We start from the raw sequence: 18228 nt of genomic DNA, 5'->3' as shown, positions 1-18228 counted from the left end.
GAAACTTCCCACTCATTGTCGGCGCAATCGTCCTCACTCCTGATGCACGCATTCGCCGGTGCTTGAGATTCGTCAGAATCTGACCACTCGGAGTCAGATTCCGATGGCTCCTCGCCGTCGCCCTGAACTGGCTCCGGGAGTGAATTATCGTTCACTTCTTCAATCCGAATATTAAAACTCGCGCCGTCAATCCGGCACTCCACAACTCTATCAACAGAACGAAGCCCAGTGGAAATTTGAACGAAAGCAAACTCCAGATTTTCTCGATTTCTTGTGCCCTCTTCGATTTTAAGAACCCTCGCAAAGTTAGCACTTACAATGTCGAAAAATCTTGGATTCCAAGCATTAAGGGGAACGCCCAGCCATTTAGTCCAGATCACTCGGTTTTGGCAAACATCAACGTATTTCCACTTACGATACCATTGCAACCAAAAGGATCGCCACTCGTCAAGAACTTCTAACACTGCTTCCGTAGAGGACTCGCAGGTGCTGCATATTAACACCATATTACCTCCCAAATTTCTAACCTTCAGCTTCCCTGCACATTCACTATTGATCTCGTCCTTAATGTCCTCCCACAGGAATTCAGATTTGATAAAACCGGTGAAAGCTCCTTCCATCCACGCCACCTCCTCCTCGCAAGATTGAAATTGAACCACTTCATCTGCACACGTCTCACCCCTCGTCTTCCCTGTCACAACATCTTTAAAAGAGATCCCCTCTTTCCTCCTTCCTTTGGGTGAAATCAATGCCTTGGTTCTTCTTTCATCCACCCCGTTATCCTTCACTTGTGATGCGACTGTTCTCCTGCTGAACCTTGGATTGAAGTTGAAGCAGCAGACTCTCCTGATCCTTGACCTCAACAAACCTAACGAAACCGAAAGGTTTCCCTTTCAAATCTTTTTTCCTGGGGCAGAAAACATCCGCAGGTTTCCTCACCTCACTAAATTTCCTCATAAGGAAGTCGAAACTACAGTCGTCCGGAATGTTGTTAAAGAAGAAGGTAGTCATCCTCTCCATCTCACCAAAAACCTCCTCCTTCGCATGCCGACTCCGACCACTTGCTGCTCCGTACCTGGCTTCATCTCTCTTGTGATTAAGGTTCCTAGGATTAGGATGGAATTTCTGCCTTACCGGGTTACTCTCGGAACGAGGATAAGCTACCCTTCTCTTCCTCACCTCTCTCCATTCGCCCTTCAACATTGGATCCTACAGAATCAATTGTTCTTCTCAACACGATATAACATTTTGAGTAGGAGTTGACCATATTAACTGCACATGATATCAAACATCACACTAATCTGTATTAATTTAATTTATCCTACCTATAAACCCATATTAAACAGGCCTTAAAGGAATCTGAGTCCTAATAGTTAAAGATGGATGGGATTTGACTGGTTCCACATCCACATGCCTTCATTGCGTGACTTTATATTTTTCTCCTTATTTATTTTTAGTTTTAATTTTAGTTTTGTGGGGAAAGGTTCACTCCCCTCCTCCGCAAATGGCCGCCGCGTTTGGATCGTAAGGAAGAACCAGTAAACTATAACTTAAAAAATTATGCGCGTCTCCTCGACAATATTTTTATTTTTCAGTTCAGGTCCCCCTATAAAACCCCTCCCAACTCCCAAATAATATCAGAATGAGTTATAAAACAACAAAAAAGTTTGGTAATACTAGAAACAAACATGTCTCATCCCAAGCAAACATTAAAAGCATGGCGGCCGTTCGTCACTCCCGTCCGAAAAGGAGCCGTGAAGCTGCGAATCTTCGCCTCCTGTTCCTTTTTCAAGACCCATCTCCTTCGTTGCTTCCGTCCCAGTTAATCAGATAATACAAAACACTCATGTCTTCTTCTTCTTTAATTGTTTCAGAGAGTGTCTTCTTCCACGTCAGCTTCTAATATAGGAGTATTTGATTTGAGTATGATGTAATTTGTTGTACTAGTATTTAATTTCTTGAGATGTATCTTGTGTTCATTGCAACTTGAGTATTGTACTTTAATATCGTTTATTCTCATCTCAACAATAACTAAACCAAAATTCTATTGGTAAGAACTAAATGGAAATTAATATTATTAAAAAGTTGTTAAACCTATGAGTAATTACTACTATGTTTAATAATGTTAGCCACAAAAATAAAAATATATTTATTCTAATTTTGTCTTGTGTGTGTAAATAAGTATTTTATCCTTAATAATAAAAATAAACAGAAAATACACTGTCGAAACAGGAAAAATAGAAAAGGAAAAGAAAACATAAAAAAAGTATCCACTCTGCCATTTCCGCCTCCATCCCCAACCTTCAGTTCTTCTCTGCAAATTTTCCATCCCGCCGCCGTACAATCCCTTCTACTAATTTCCGGCCACCACCACCTCTCCTTCTCTCTAAATAAAAAAGGTTTTGATTTTTGTTAGAGACTTTCAAAATTAATGATAGGTGGAAATAGGGAGTGATTAACTTCATCACTCTGCTTCTTCTTCTTTCTTCACTCTGCCACTCTGCTCTCCCTCTCCTATCCGCCGGTCGGCGTTTCCCCGCCTCCGCCCGGAGACTCCACAGCAGCAGTAGTTTCCAACGCCGCCCCTAGTCCAACGGTCAACAGCAGGTAAATCACATCCTCCTTCTCGGCCGCTTGTCGGCGACGATGGGGAAGAAGAAATCCAAACAGGGATTGCGTTTGTGAAATAGCTAATGTAAAAAAGTGATTGCAAATCTGAATTGGGAGTGAAGCATTCATATTTATAGGGGCGAAGCTTGGAGGCTTCTCATCGGCTCCAAGCTCAAAATCTCAGAATTTAGGTATTAACTATCAAATTCTATGTTTACCCAATAGATTGTTAGATGCCAAACCTGGGCTCCAAGACTCACTGTATTCTTGGAAATTAAAGCACAACAATTTTTTATTTTTTTATATAAATACATAGCAGATTACACATTGGACATTTCATGTAAATACATAGCACGTTGGACAGAAGGTAACACCTTCAAACATGGATGTACTCAGCTTTTGTATAGATATAGATATAGATGTATGTATTTATATGTGTGTATTCTATCTGCTGGTACAATTTTCGTCGACTTTGTTGAACTGCATCCTCCCAGTTGATCTCAGTATGTAGTTGTAAACTTGTAATAGTCGTTAATGGCGCTGATTGTGCAAAAACTGATACAGATGAAGTACTTGAAGCCATTGAAATTGTATCAAGAATTGTTAAAGGCAAGTGAGGTCAAAAGAGGCCGTTTGCTTGGCTTGGATGTAGGTGATAAGTACGTGGGCCTCTCTGTATCTGATGATAATAACAAAACTGCATCGCCCCTAAGGTTAATGGTGGCTAGTTTGTCTGTTTCATAATTTCCCCCTAAAAAGGACTTATAAAACGTGTTTGCAAATATGTACATTCTGATTTATATGATGTTGATTTTTGTTTGGCTGCAGTGTCCTTGTACGTAAAAGAACAAATATTGACCTGATATCTTCTGATTTCCAGACTTTGGTGAGCATTTTTAGTATTCTTCTTAGTATGATGTGGTATTACTTGTGCTTTGCACTATTGCTTACCATTTAGAATCTTGATTGGGAGAGATGGATTGATATGCTAAACTTTTTGATATACTAATATAGTAGTGCTTGTTTTCAGTAAAGAGCAGATTTTATGCTACAAAAAAATCTCTAGTTGCAACCATGATCTTATTGAAACTAGTTATTTCAAATTTGTTCGTGACTTTTGTGGATGCTTTAAACTTTTGATACATTGTGGCATCTTCTTGTCATTAATGTATATCCCCTTTAGATGATTCATTGTTAGAGTTGTTTTGTGTTTCTCAACTTTTTTCCATGAAATGCTTGGTGCAGTAATACCTCCCCCTTATGCCCAACTGTTGGTTCTCGTGCTGGCTTATACTCATTTTTGCTGATTATTCTTGTATTCATGCAGATCTCTGAACTTTCCCTGGAAGGCTTTGTCATTGGCTATCCTTTCGACAGGCAGAAGAGCAGCCCAGATGTGTGTGGCCCTCATCTTGCACATCATTCTTACCTTAATTTTCACGCACTTCAATATTTTCTCATTTCATTGTGAGTTTCAAATGTGCAAATTTTGCAGGCAGTGCAAATGAAGCTTTTTATTGATGATCTCAATAAAACAGGGAAGTTTGAAGATTTGAAGTACACATTCTGGGATGAGTGCTATACATCAAAGGTGAAAGCTTCTTGTTTCTACTTTATTTTTGGTTATATCAGTTTGCAATTAGTTAAGAAGATGCTTCAAATACATTCAGTCATTCAGATAACTGTGGAAGTGTTGAGTTTTGCTTGGTTTAGCAATTAGCACCATCTTAGAAAACTATTATCATTTGGACTTGGTATTATATCAAAGTTTATGTTTCCAGCTCTGAGTGCACTTGAAGACAGTAATAAATCTCAATTACCGTGGTTGTGCTGTTCCCGTGCAAGACTCTGGGCATTATTATAAGGATCCTACATGTTCAATTCTTGCGTGTATGAAACCCACATTTTTTAGGGCTGCTAGTTTGTCAGTGATCTGGATTTGTTATTCATTAAGGGTATTTTATATTTCATGATTTAAAAAAAGAAGTTGTAAAGTTTTTATTTGCACGAGTTGAAGCTTTTAATTAATGAATGTTCCAGAATGTTGAGTTTCTCTTGAAGCCATTGACATTACATCCAGTACAACTCAAGACAATTATGGACAAATTTGCAGCTGTGGGAATTCTTCAGGTATCAATCCAATTTCCCCTCTATATTTTTTGGTTACCCAGTTTGGATCACGCATTCCTAATGCATTTAATATGTATCTTTTCGTAAAAATGAGTCAATGTCATGTTCCTCACAAATTCTTGCGTAAAAGTATTTGAAATACTAGGACACGAAAGTCCTGTATCAGAAGTTCAATATTTTCTCAAAGATGATATAAATGTTGGTTCTGTTTCTCAAGGATTAGCAATTTAGCAGTTTTAGTTTTAGCAAAGAAATGGAAGAAATGTATCCGACATATATCATTACCTTTGTATTTTATGTTCCAACATTGTTCCGTAGGAACTTTACGTTGCAGTTTTGATCTGTGGCAGGGTTACCTGGATTTTGCTAGCAGAAGTCGAGGTCTAAATCAAGAAACTGAAAACGTGCTTGATGAAAAATTGAGTGATAATCTCGACTGACTGGACGATGAATACTTGAAATGTTTCATTTGAGCAAAAGCTAACTCATTGCTGCATTATTCTCTCTCACCCACTTCCTTCCTTATTCCCTAATTTGAGTAAGACTAAACTGGATGCTTGTATTTTCTTGCATGTCCATCGCCACTTGGTTATATTTTTAGTCATGGAAATTATTATCTTATGAAGATGACTGCTCCGATGTTGGGCTACATTTTGTTATTTTAATGGATATGTCAGTTAGACTTAGTCCCAACCAGCAATACTATCACACAGGTTTTATATACTTTTTTTCCTTTTTTTCTTGTAATATGTATTCATGCATCTTCTTTAAAAGACACATAATATATTCTCTAAGGTGATCTCAATATTTAATTATTTATTATTTATTCCCGTGAGAGGGAGATAAAAGGTTTCCAATTTGAATACAACTAATACCTTCGCAATTGTTTGGTTTCCAGCATGCATTTAACTTCATTTTTTCAGTTAATTTATATTGTGTATGCTTTTATCCTCATATTTGCAGTTAATTCATATTTTTAGCTCTGATGGTTGGACACAGCCAAAATCAATCGGAATCTTCTCACAAAAAATATAAAATTAAAAAAAAAAAGTCCAATCTATATATGCGTAGGAAAAATCAGATTGACGCGCCACACTTCAAATCTTCAATCCGAGGAATTTTAAAGTTTGTGTAGAATTTACAATTTTATTCAAAGATAATTATTTTTAAGACAATTAACATTTAAATTGGTATACGCGTAATGATTAAAATTAAAGTAATATGAACATCACATCTAAAAAAAGTAGCTTTATTTAGACTCAACGCAACCACAATAATTGAGTTCATAGTCCAACTTGTGAATCACTTGAGTATGACTTAATTAATTGGTCAAACGAATTCACATATTAGTCATAGCTCATAACTTGAATGGGCCAGCTTATAATATAAAGTTCATCTCTTATCTCAAAAAATATATTAAGTTCATTTCTGACTCCTGGGTGCTCTTTATTCCTTGTTACAAATATTCGACATGACATGAGTTGAGTATTTAGAATATTATAAGCAATGATTATTCAATTATATTAGAGTTTATTATATAATACTCTTTTCGTCTCATTATAAGTGTCTTGTTTCTTTTGAACACGATTTTTTAGTAGAAGGTTAATTAAATGAGTGATGCTCAACAGCCACATTGTGATCACCCACAAACTAATTAAATATGATTTTTTTAAGTGAAAATAAGGAATGAAAAATGGTGAGCATCTCTTTTGCGTCAAATATTGGAAAAGGAATGAGACATTTAAAGGCATAAATTTGTGTTATCCATCTTTTTCCATGGATAAATTTATCCATCAAAGTAAACGCAGCCTTAGAGTTTATAATAGTTTTTTTATATTATTTAAGTTAATAGTTAATTAATTTAAATTTAAAGTATATAATTTTTAAATTTAAATTTTTAGTGAAAACTATTAATTAGAGTTTATTATATAATACTCTTCCCGTTCCATTTATAAGTGTTTTGTTTCTTTTGAGCACGATTATTTAGTAGAAGGTTAATTAAATGAGTGATGCTAAACAGTTACATTGTGACCACCCACAAATTAATTAAGGGTTAAGTATCAAATTCTCTCTTATCGATGGCGTCCCTATCACGTACAGGACCCTATAGTCAGGGTCAGAGCTGTTTACTACCTCAATGTGGCAAAATCGCACCAAATACCCTCTCGCGTTTTAACGGTGTTTAACACTGTTGGATTTTTTTTAAGGGTTAAGTACCAACTTCCCCCTATCGATGGCGTCCCTATCGCGTATAGGACCCTATAGTCAGGGTAAGAGCTGTTTACTACCTCAACGTGGCAAAATCGCACCAAATACCCCCCCTGCGTTTTAACGGTGGTTAACACCGTTAGAAAGGGGTACCAAATTCCCCCTATCGGGGGGGGGGGGGTATTTAGTGCGATTTTGTCACGTTGAGGTAGTAAACAACTCTTACCCTGACTATAGGGTCCTGTACGCGATAGGGACACCATCGATAGAGGGAAATTTGGTACTTAACCCTTTTTTTAATTATACTCTCTCCTTGAACCTCTAGCACTTTGACCTCCCCCTTCCACCCTCGAGGCCAGAATCAGATCGACGACACCCCCGTCTTCCTCTGTTCTCCGGCGGATAGCACTACTGCCGCCTCCTACGATCGCAGCAAGGCCACGACTGCCGCCTCCCTCTCTTCCCTTCCATCTCCTCTTCCCCGCCTGAACCCTAGGTCCCCATTCCAGACGCCACTTTCTATCCCCTTTGATCTCCGGCGAACGCATGGCCAGAGAGCCGCCTTCATCGAACCCAGGTCTCCAATCTCAATATTTTCTTCGCTCAGTCGGACGGCAGACCAAGCCACCACCGTTTGTGAATGATTCTTTCCTCGTTTTTAGATGGCGGACGAATTCAAGATGTTAGCGGTGGTGGCGTCCTCCAACTGGCGTACAGGACCCTATAGTCAGGGTTAGAGCTATTTACTAGGCACCGTTTAAAACGCCGGGGGGGTGGTATTTGGTGTGATTTTGTCACGTTGAGATAGTAAACAACTCTAACCCTGACTATAAGGTCCTATACGCGATATGGACGTCATCGATAGGAGAAATTTGATACTTAACCCATTAATTAAATATAATTTTTTTTATTTAACCTATTTTTTAAAATAAAAAAGATTTAGTTGTTTTCTGTATTATGCACATTGTAGTTGTTTTTTGTATTTTTTTATTTAAAAAAATAAAAATAAGAAAATGCAAAAAAATTAAGACAAAATAGGTACAATATAGACCATGGATTGCAATAAAAATAATTAAATCTTATTTTTATTTAAAAAATAAATCAAAATTTTCTTTACTGAACTAGTTTGTAGACGATCACAATGTGACTGCATAAATTTATTGTAATTAAATTATAAAGCAATTTGATGTACAGTTAAAAAGATATATGAACCCCAAATCTTTCACTTTGGAGCTTAATTTTTTCCATTAAAAAATAAAATATTTAAATATTTAATAATAAATATTACTAATAAAATAACAAGATCCTGTACGGATTGAAACTCCACCACATTTTCTTCAAAAAGTGCATCGTGCTGACGAGGAAAAACGTCAAGTTTATAAACGTTACTTAATCCACAAATATAATACTCATAATCCTAGTGGTCACGTAAAACCCAGTCAACATTAATTAAACTATCTAATTTAATATTTGAAAGTTAGGAGTGCCAGCTGTTTACGTGCATTATATATATACATATATACATAAGGTAAATATGAATTAAGAAATAATTTTTTTTTGAAACCGTAAAAGTGCCATTATATTAGGATAAATCCTCCAAAATAATATCGCTTAACCAGCGAGAGAAATCAGCAAACCAACACACTAGTGGCTGACAAGAACGCGCAAACTGCGCCAAGCTATTCGCCTCTCTATACATATGATTCACACTAAGAAGAATAGACGAACGAGCAACACAAAGAATATCCAAAATGTCGTCCTGGTAAAAACTGACCTTCCTTTTTCGGACAAAGAATAGTGTTAGATTACGAATTCATGTTAAAATTTACATATAAATTAGTTGTGAAATATAACACAAATTTGCTGTAAAAAATGAAAAAAAATTAAAAGATGAAATTTTGCTTCCAATTTTATATACTAATAATACTCCCTCCATTTCACTCTACTAGACTCACTTCTTTTAAGCATGGAGATCTAATGAAAAATTCCAAAAAAGAAAACGAGTCTATTAAAATGGGACGGAGGGGGGTACTATATATATACCAATAAGATTTACACTCAAAATCACAAATTCGTACAATAAAGTGATGAATTCATAAGAAATACAGTATTTTAAAATAAAAATCTAATAACAAAGGTATATACTATTTTTGTAGATAAATAAAAATAGCATAACAGAAGACGACGAAAGAAGAAGCGTTGCGGAAAGCGACATGCGATGCGCACGGCTCTTTTTCCCCAAAAAACAATGACATTTCCATTGTTTATTTCCTCATTATTTTAATTGTCTAATATTAATATACTCCATAACTACGTCCGAATTTGTCTTCTACCAATAATTTCCACAAATATAATAATACTCGTCATTATCTGTAGGAAGATCACATGACTTCAAAAACAGGTACGTACAAGTAAAACTTGATTAAATATTATTTAAACAAATATAAATACAATTCATATATCGACTAGACTTGAATCAATAATTTTTTACAAGAAAGATTTAAATGAAAATTTGAAGACCTCAACTTAGATCTCATCAACGACTCACACTATCATTATCTATGCCCGTGACAATATAAATAAACCACCATAAATTTTGAGGGTTTTATTTGTGACTTTAATGACCTAATTTTAAGTTTTAAAATTAATTTTTTGGGGACTATTATGAACCAATTTAACTAATTAGCACTTTTCAAATATGTTTCGACAATTGCACTAAATATTGCTTCCACACAGCTTTCTGAAACAATTTTTATTCCTATTCACAAAATATTTCTTTTAACAACTTTTGGGTACAAAATTATCCAATGTTGAGCATAAAACTACACGTATGATTTCAAAAATGTATATATACATTAACGTTACTTTATGTAAGCATATAATACAATTTTCAATAGATGCATAATTATATATATATATATATATATATATATACAACATTTACTTTATAAAATTGATGAGTACTATAGTACTACGAGAGGAAAGAGTACTACATAATCCTAACCATTTATATATAGAATTAAAATTAATTATCTTCCGCAAAGCTTAAACAAATACTCCCTCCGTCCCACGAATTTTGACACGTTTAGTTTTGACATGTGAATTAAAGAATTGTAGATTAGTGTTTTAAGTATGTAGTTAATAAAATATAAAAGTGATAAAGTATGAGAGAGAAGGTAATAAAAGTGATAAAGTAGAAGAGAAAATGTAATAATTATTAATTTATTTAGAAATATGTCCAGATTCGTGGGACGATCCAAAAAAAATGTCAAAATTCGTGGGACGGAGGGAGTACCTATTACAATACTATCAAAACCTTAACATTAGCGTGAAAGCCTTCTATAACAATATACGGAATTATTTCATTCGAATCTAATGCTCCATCTGTCCCATTATTTAAACATATTTTCCTTAAAATTTGATGAAATTAGTCAACCTTGAATTATAAAGTTGAAATAAATAGTTCCTTTTCTTTTACTACCAATTAACGCGAAAAAGAATCAGAACAAGTGATCATTTTATCAAAGACTATAGCCAGTGTCAAATCATTAATCAATACGAATAGAAATTTAAGTGCGGCCCCAACAGAAAAAGTTGGTGCAAATAAATACTCGATGAATAAGCTTTAATGTTAAAATTCTTGTTTTACAGCCACACTAAGATTAACCATAAATTAGTTAAATAAATAAATAAACTGATTCATTTAATTTATTCCTTCGAGGGTAAACACATTATATTGTTACAATAAGGATTATAAAATCCGTATCTTCAATTTTTTTTTCTTTTCGGATCACAGTCACAGCAGCCTTATCCATATATTATGTAAATTCGCTGATAAAAATTATTTGGAAAATTAAGTATCTTAGATGCCACTAAATTCCACATTGAAAACTAGTATATTAACATACATATCTGAAAGAGGAAGTACTATATACATCGTATTTGAAATGAAATATTTTGTATTATTTCAATATTTTGGAACAGGGAGATACCTATTTACAGACTACAGTATTCTGATAAATAATAATATGGAAAGAATTGTGAGTCGAAGTCCCTAAAAATGATTAAGAATATTGTAAAATTTTTCCTCAATAATTCATTTGTTGTGCATTGTTTGCGTCCGAGAAAGCGAGAACTATCCTAACTAATTTAGGGATATGAATATCATATCTGTAACTGATGATTTATTTGGAGTTATATGACATTCTCACCTTTTTTTCAAACTGTTTGAATTTCTCAAATGAATTTGAATTTCAAGACATAGTGTATTAAAAAATATATAAAATAGTACTATAAAATAAATTAATGTCATCACTGTGTATTACTCAAAATACTTTAAACTGGTAAATTTTCAAATAGGGAAGGGCTATCGTGAGAGCACCTATGAAAATAAGTCACATTTGAGTAAAATTTAACGATGGAAACTTTATAACCTAGATTTTTAGCTCTTTTAATTCTATTGCACCTCTTGAAAGCTTTCGAAGAGAAAAGAATGGCTCGCAAGTTCAATACCATGAAGTCTGAAAAATTTAGTGAGAGCAAATGAAGAAGCCCTTAAAGGAAAAAAGATTTTATACATTGGACTATTATCAGTGTGTGCATTGTAAAAAGGATGTGCTAATCAAGTATATATTATACATTGATAATTTTTGGTTATATTCTTTTGAATCAGGTAAATCTATCTCCTAGAAATGACTTCTCAGAGCTTAATTACTTAGAACTCATTTTCTTTAGTTGATTAAAAAGCCTTGAACATTAGTGTTCTGTTTAAAGAAAACATATATCCAGTTTTCTGTAAGATAAGAATAGTAACGAATAGATGCTTTGTGATTATTTGTATTGATGGGCAAATGATTAATGTTTTCTGCTGGACACCAAAATATGTGCACACATCTTCTGCTCATAAAAAAAATAAAAATAAAAATAAAAAGTGCCCCTATCTCTCAAGCCTCGACGAGTAGTGGGTGGCGGGTATTAGACGAGTAGCGGGTTGGTGGATACTCGACGGATGGCGGGTATCCGCGGGTCGCGGATATGGGTGGCAAATAGTAGTGTACAAGAAGTTGAAATTTTCTCTAAAATTTGTTGCAGTTTCGTGGTGATTTATTGCATTTGTTGGGTGGTTGATTGCAGGATGTCGACGCCGAGAAGCAGCAACGCCCCTACCTCTCAAGCCTCGATGGGTATCCGACGGATAGTGGGTAGCGGATACCCGATGGGTGGCGGGTATCAGCGAGTCGCGGGTATGGATGACAAATATATAGTAGTGGGTGGCAAATAATTTTTTCGAATATATATTTCGCTAAGTCATGTTAGAGATGAAAGTCCTATTTAATTTATTTTTTTATTTTAATTTGATATATAACATAGACCTATGTCATGTTAATACTTATTTTATTGAATAATATTTATCATTTATAAATATATTATGAAAGGGAGGTGGACTTTTTATTTATAAACTATAACATCAAATAATTCTCGTCGAATTTCGACGGACCACTGTTGGTACATCAATTTATTTTCTATGCCTGATATATTTCTTTCCTTATTTCTTTTTCTTTTTTGGGTTGGATTGGAGTTATAAATAGACGTCGCTGTTAAACCAAAATGGAATTTTCCAGTTCCCGAAGCTGGAGCTAGATGTCAAATGCATGCTGAAGAAAATTAATTTATATGTACATATATTTTTCGACGTTTGTTTGCAATAAATCTGCGACCATAAATATCTCCTACAAAATTTGTGATTAGAGCGACATGTTCACATTTGAAGGCTCTAAACTAAAGTGGCTAAGCTGTAAAGAAAGCTTTGATTGCGAAGGCCCAAATCAATGTGTGCTTGTCTTTTCTTTCAATGGCAGAATTTTTCAGTCATCAGCCTCCACCACATGTTTTAATTATCCCCCCTTCCCTTCCCACCATTTCAAGTAATATATACATACATACATACATCATAGAGAGAGAGAGAGTTGAATAAATGCTTTGCATGTGAATCAATTGTCCAACTTTCAAGTCACAATTTTCATGGTAAGCAAAACTATAGCAACTTGCAATGCTATGCTAATAATTAAATTTTTGGAAAAATAACGTTAAAATCCATCAACTTTGGACAATTTCTCATTTTTCCCATGATTTTCAAATGTTAGTGTAAAATACATAAATTTTACACTAACATTTGTTTCTGGCATTTTATCCAAAACGACGTAGTTTAATTTAAGTGAAAAAAGAATGTCATATCATATACTACCGTAGCCATGTCAGCTTGGTACTTCATCAGAAATCAAAAAGTGTGGAAAATTTGAACGAGCCATTTATTGCATACAAAATTTAAAGTTCATGTAAACGCTGTATTGAAGTGTCCCACATTGGATTGAAGATAGTGGCATGAGCCACTTTATATGGTGAGGCAACCCTCTCCCTTATAAGGCCTTTTAAGGGAGTAATGAGCCCAATATCCATTTCTAACATGGTATCAGAGCCAACCCAATCCAATGATGGGCCCCCCAATATCGTTGTCAACAGATGGCGTTTGGGATAGTCCACGCTGCGCGTGCGGAGGGTGTATTGAAGTGTCCCACATTGGATTGGAGATAGTGGCATGAGCCACTTTATATGTTGAGGCAACCCTCTTCCTTATAAGGTCTTTTAAGGGAGTAATGGGCCCAATATCCATTTCTAACACGCTGAAAATCAACTTAAAATTCATGAATTTTAATGTAATTAATCCTATTTATTTTTTAATTCTTAATTTTCGTTTTTTGTTGCATGACTTTGGTGACACCAATGAAAATAGTCTAAAAATCTAAGTGTAGTAGGTAAAGCTGATAAAATGAATGGATCGAGTCGCCTCAAGATCTTCGGCCTCAATAATACACACTTCATCACTATGCCATCATAAATGGACATAATTTGAGCCATTGGCTCAGTCACTTTATAATCAATAGGATTCTACTACGAAGCTCTAAATCTATCATGTGTTATTCCAAAAAGTAAATATAATTAATTATAAAATAAATTAAAAACTTATTTTACAATTGCAATCTAACTTTTAAATATTTGCAGACAACTACTAAATCTTTATAATTTTTGCAATTGAGGCTTCCTTATGATGACGTAGTCGTTAGCTTTCACATGAAGTAGACGTGTATGTTATAGTGGACTAATAAATGAAGTTTTTTAGTGTGCAATTAAACACGAAATTGATACTTTCACATATTATATATATCTTAATCGTGTATTATATTGCACACTATAAACGACATCATTTACTCTTTCTCTATCGGATTTTAATCAATCTATGTCCAAGTCATCTTTTGAATCAATGCGAACGTCCACTTCAATTTTCCGATCATTGAAATATTTGGAGAAACTGCAATTGCAAAAAAACTATAAAGATTTAGTATTTATTTACAAAGTAAGATAGAAATTATAAAATGGATATTAGTTCATAATTTAATTTCTAATTAACTTTAAAAAAGTAAGTTGGAGACATCTATACTATATTAAAAAGGGAGTTTCCAATTTGAAATCAATTTCAAATTAATTTCAAAATTGAGTAGCAATTTTGTAGTTATAATAAAATTAAAGGTTTATGTTTAAACTATATATTTTTTCGTTTATTTTTATTTTCTTTAACTTCTTATTTGTTGTTACATTTCTTTCCAAAATTGTGAAATTCGATTAATTATAAAATATTTAATATGCATATCAAATTAAGGATCACGATAAGAGCTTTAATATGATATATTTTATGAAAATATTTGATTTAAAATGTAAAAATTAAATTTGTCCAAATATTAAAGTTTTATAAATTTCTCCCTCCTCTCTCATATTTTTTGAATAAATATATTTTTAATTCTTTTTAATTAGTATTTTATTTTTAATTTTTTAACTTGTTTTTTTTGTTTTTGTTTTTGTTTTTCATAATATCAAACTTTATAATTGTGATTTTTTTTTTTCAATATTCAATTCAAATACATTCAATTAAAATTAAATTTTTATTATATTTATAAGTATAATAATTGAATTAGTAGTAATTTTATAAAAATATAAAATTTAAAAATATTTTCCCTGCATTGCACGGGATGCAAACGCTAGTTTTTAATTATATAAATCAATTCATCTAGAAACCCTTCTCTCTCAAGTCATATGAGAGCAGCGATTTTCCATGTTTTTTTTTTCCTCTGTATATTCACATTTTCTTTTCAAGTGCACAATTTCATGCAACCTTGACTTTGAGGACTCTATAAATCACATAATAAATGTATTAAACAACAAAATCTACTATACGATCCCCTATATATCGCTGCATTTATTGCTGCGAGAAGTTATAGAAATCTAAAGAAAGATAAATTACTCGAGCCAGGGGCCGAGCCAGGATTTTTTGGGGGGGGGGGGGGCTGAACTGTACCGCCCCCGAAATTTTTTTTTGGGGGCATTCAATACATTTTAGACATTTTTTACTAAAATACAAATATAATCATAATAATAACAACATTTTTATAGATAATATAGTTCAAAACATTTACTAAAATTTTTTTTGGAGCATTCAATACATTTTAGACATTTTTTACTAAAATACAAATATAATAATAATAATAACAACATTTTCATTTATAATATAGTTCAAAACATTTACTAAATTTTTTTTTGGGGCATTCAATACATTTAGACATTTTTTACTAAAATACAAATATAATAATAATAATAACAACATTTTCATAGATAATATAGTTCAAAACATTTACTAAATTTTTTTTTGGGGGCATTCAATACATTTAGACATTTTTTACTAAAATACAAATATAATAATAATAATAACAACAACATTTTCATAGATAATATAGTTCAAAACATTTACTAAAAATTTTTTTGGGGGCATTCAATACATTTAGACATTTTTTACTAAAATACAAATATAATAATAATAATAATAATAATAATAATAATAACAACATTTTCATAGATAATATAGTTCAAAACATTTACTAAAAAAAATTTTGGGGGCATTCAATACATTTAGACATTTTTTACTAAAATACAAATATAATAATAATAATAATAATAATAACAACATTTTCATAGATAATATAGTTCAAAACATTAGCTAAATTTTTTTTGGGGGGCATTCAATACATTTAGACAGTTTTTACTAAAATACAAATATAATAATAATAATAATAATAATAATAATAATAATAATAATAATAATAATAATAATAATAATAATAACAACAACATTTTCATAGATAATATAGTTCAACATTTACTAAAAAAAATTTGGGGGCATTCAATACATTTTAGACATTTTTTTACTAAAATACAAATATAATAATAATAATAACAACATTTTTAGACATATTATAATTTTTTTTTTCAAAATTTGGGGGGGGCTCTAGCCCCCCCTAGCCCCCCTGGCTCCGCCCCTGACTCGAGCCATAAAAATTTTGGTCAGGTTAAGAATTTCTTAATTACCATAAAATAAAAGTTATTTTGTATTATCAATAGTGACTAGTGCAAAAAATTACGAAAAATCTTTCATCTTGTTATCTTTCAATTTTTAGCAGGGGGTATCTCATCCTTACAAAAGTATTACTAACATCTAAAGAGGTTTAAATTTTAAACTAACATTCAATTAGGCCATGCCATAATCACATGAAAAATAAATAAATAAATAAATATCGACACATTATAGTCAGGCCTCCGCCCTCAATTTAGACACTTTATTCCCTTTTCACTCGTGGTCATTGAAAAAATGATTGATGATCTGAAAAATGATGAAGGTGTGCAATGGAAATACCATCACAAAGAATATTGAATTGTGGACGTACATATTTCACATGTATATACTATATAGGGAATACACAATTTTTTTTACCTAAGTTATATACGTATGTAGGGAATAAACAAAAACTTTTTATTACCTAAGTTAGGACCAATTTAAATTATTGATCTATATATAACATACCGTTGTTCTTGTGTATATAAAGATACATTCTAGAAAAAAGCATTGTTGTATTTATTATTGTTTAAGAAGAAATATTATTGTTAAAAAAAAAAAAACATGATTCCTAGATAACTAAGAGGGAGAGTCTCTACATGGTCACATTCCAATCGACAACACGGTACTCTTTCAAAAAATAAATAACCGTATATATTTATTTTGACGAGAGGCAAAAAATACCACACACACTCACAATATATATATATATATATATATATATATATATATATATAGGGAGAGGTTCAGGAAAGAACCATAAATAAAAAAAGATCGGAGAACCATTTTCAGCCATTCGATCATCAAGATCTACGGTGGATGCATCATCTTGTTGGATGAATGCAGATCCTGAGTTCGAATCCTGAAGGGAGCATTTTTTTTTATTTTTTTGAGTGCATTAATTTTAACAGCGGATGCATTAATTTTTACAGTGAATGCATTAGATTTGATGGTTCTCCCGTTCTCACAAATAATGTAGTTCTCTCTAGAACCACACCCTATATATATATATATATATATATATATATATATATGGAGAGGTTCAAATAAGAACCACTAATAAAATAAGAACGGAGAACCATTTTAAGCCATTCGATCATCAAGATCTACGGTGGATGCATCATCTTGGTGGATGGATGCAGGTGCTGGGTTCGAATCCTGAAGGGAGCAAAAAAATTATTTTTTTCGGATGCATTAAATTTAATAGTGGATGCATTAATTTGTATAGCAGATGCAGTAATTTTATTGGTTCTTATGTTCTCACGATAATTGTGGTTCTCACTATAACCGCACCCTATATATATATATATATATATATATATATATATATATATATATATATATGTGGAAGGGCTAAAATAAGAGCATTTCTTAAGATATATTATCAAGATCTACGGTTGATTCGTAATCCTGTTGGATGGATTTATGATCATGAGTTCGAATCCCAAAGGTAGCAAAAATTTATATTTCACAATTCATACCTTAATTTATACAGCGAATTCATACGTATTCTACATAAAATTCATACATTAAAAATTGCTCTTATGTCTTATTTTAAGATATGCTCTCACGGTACCTATATATATATATATATATATATATATATATATATATATATAATTAAAATAGATAGGAGTGGGCTAAAATAAAAACCTCTTAAAATATAAAATAGGAACAATTTCTAGCCCTTAGATCATCAAGATTTACGTTGATTCATAACCTTATTGAATGAATTCATGATCCACAGTTCGAATCTTATAAGTAGCAAAAAATTTATTTTTCGC

The 18228-nt window shown here is 32.5% G+C and overlaps 1 protein-coding gene across 4 annotated transcripts; it reads left to right on the top strand.

Moving 5' to 3' along the window:
* Positions 1–1626: 1626 nt before the first annotated feature.
* On the top strand, positions 1627–5433 carry LOC131020455 (uncharacterized). 4 transcript variants are annotated; one of them, XM_057949262.1, is made up of 7 exons: positions 1627–2607; positions 3175–3269; positions 3439–3496; positions 3938–4006; positions 4106–4201; positions 4651–4740; positions 5091–5433. In XM_057949262.1, exons 2-7 carry the CDS (start codon positions 3175–3177, stop codon positions 5178–5180), a joined length of 498 nt encoding a protein of 165 aa, XP_057805245.1. In that variant the 5' UTR covers positions 1627–2607; the 3' UTR covers positions 5181–5433. The 4 variants fall into 4 exon arrangements, with proteins under 4 accessions (XP_057805245.1, XP_057805243.1, XP_057805244.1 ...); XM_057949260.1 differs by having other exon boundaries at positions 3175–3323; XM_057949261.1 differs by having other exon boundaries at positions 1627–2801.
* The last annotated feature ends 12795 nt before the right edge of the window (positions 5434–18228 follow it).

Source organism: Salvia miltiorrhiza, chromosome 4, assembly GCF_028751815.1.
Source record: "Salvia miltiorrhiza cultivar Shanhuang (shh) chromosome 4, IMPLAD_Smil_shh, whole genome shotgun sequence".
In the NCBI taxonomy this organism is placed as follows: domain Eukaryota; kingdom Viridiplantae; phylum Streptophyta; class Magnoliopsida; order Lamiales; family Lamiaceae; genus Salvia; species Salvia miltiorrhiza.
Note: the sequence above shows the minus strand (reverse complement) of the source record. Positions and strands in the feature narration are given on the sequence as shown.

Excerpts from the sequence above, each read along its gene's own strand:
- LOC131020455 (XM_057949260.1), top strand. The coding sequence starts at position 3,175 with ATGAAGTACTTGAAGCCATTGAAATTGTATCAAGAATTGTTAAAGGCA. Across the intron at positions 3,324-3,438 it reads AAAACTGCATCGCCCCTAAG|TGTCCTTGTACGTAAAAGAA; the intron begins GTTAATGGTGGC and ends GTTTGGCTGCAG. Across the intron at positions 4,741-5,090 it reads CAGCTGTGGGAATTCTTCAG|GGTTACCTGGATTTTGCTAG; the intron begins GTATCAATCCAA and ends GATCTGTGGCAG.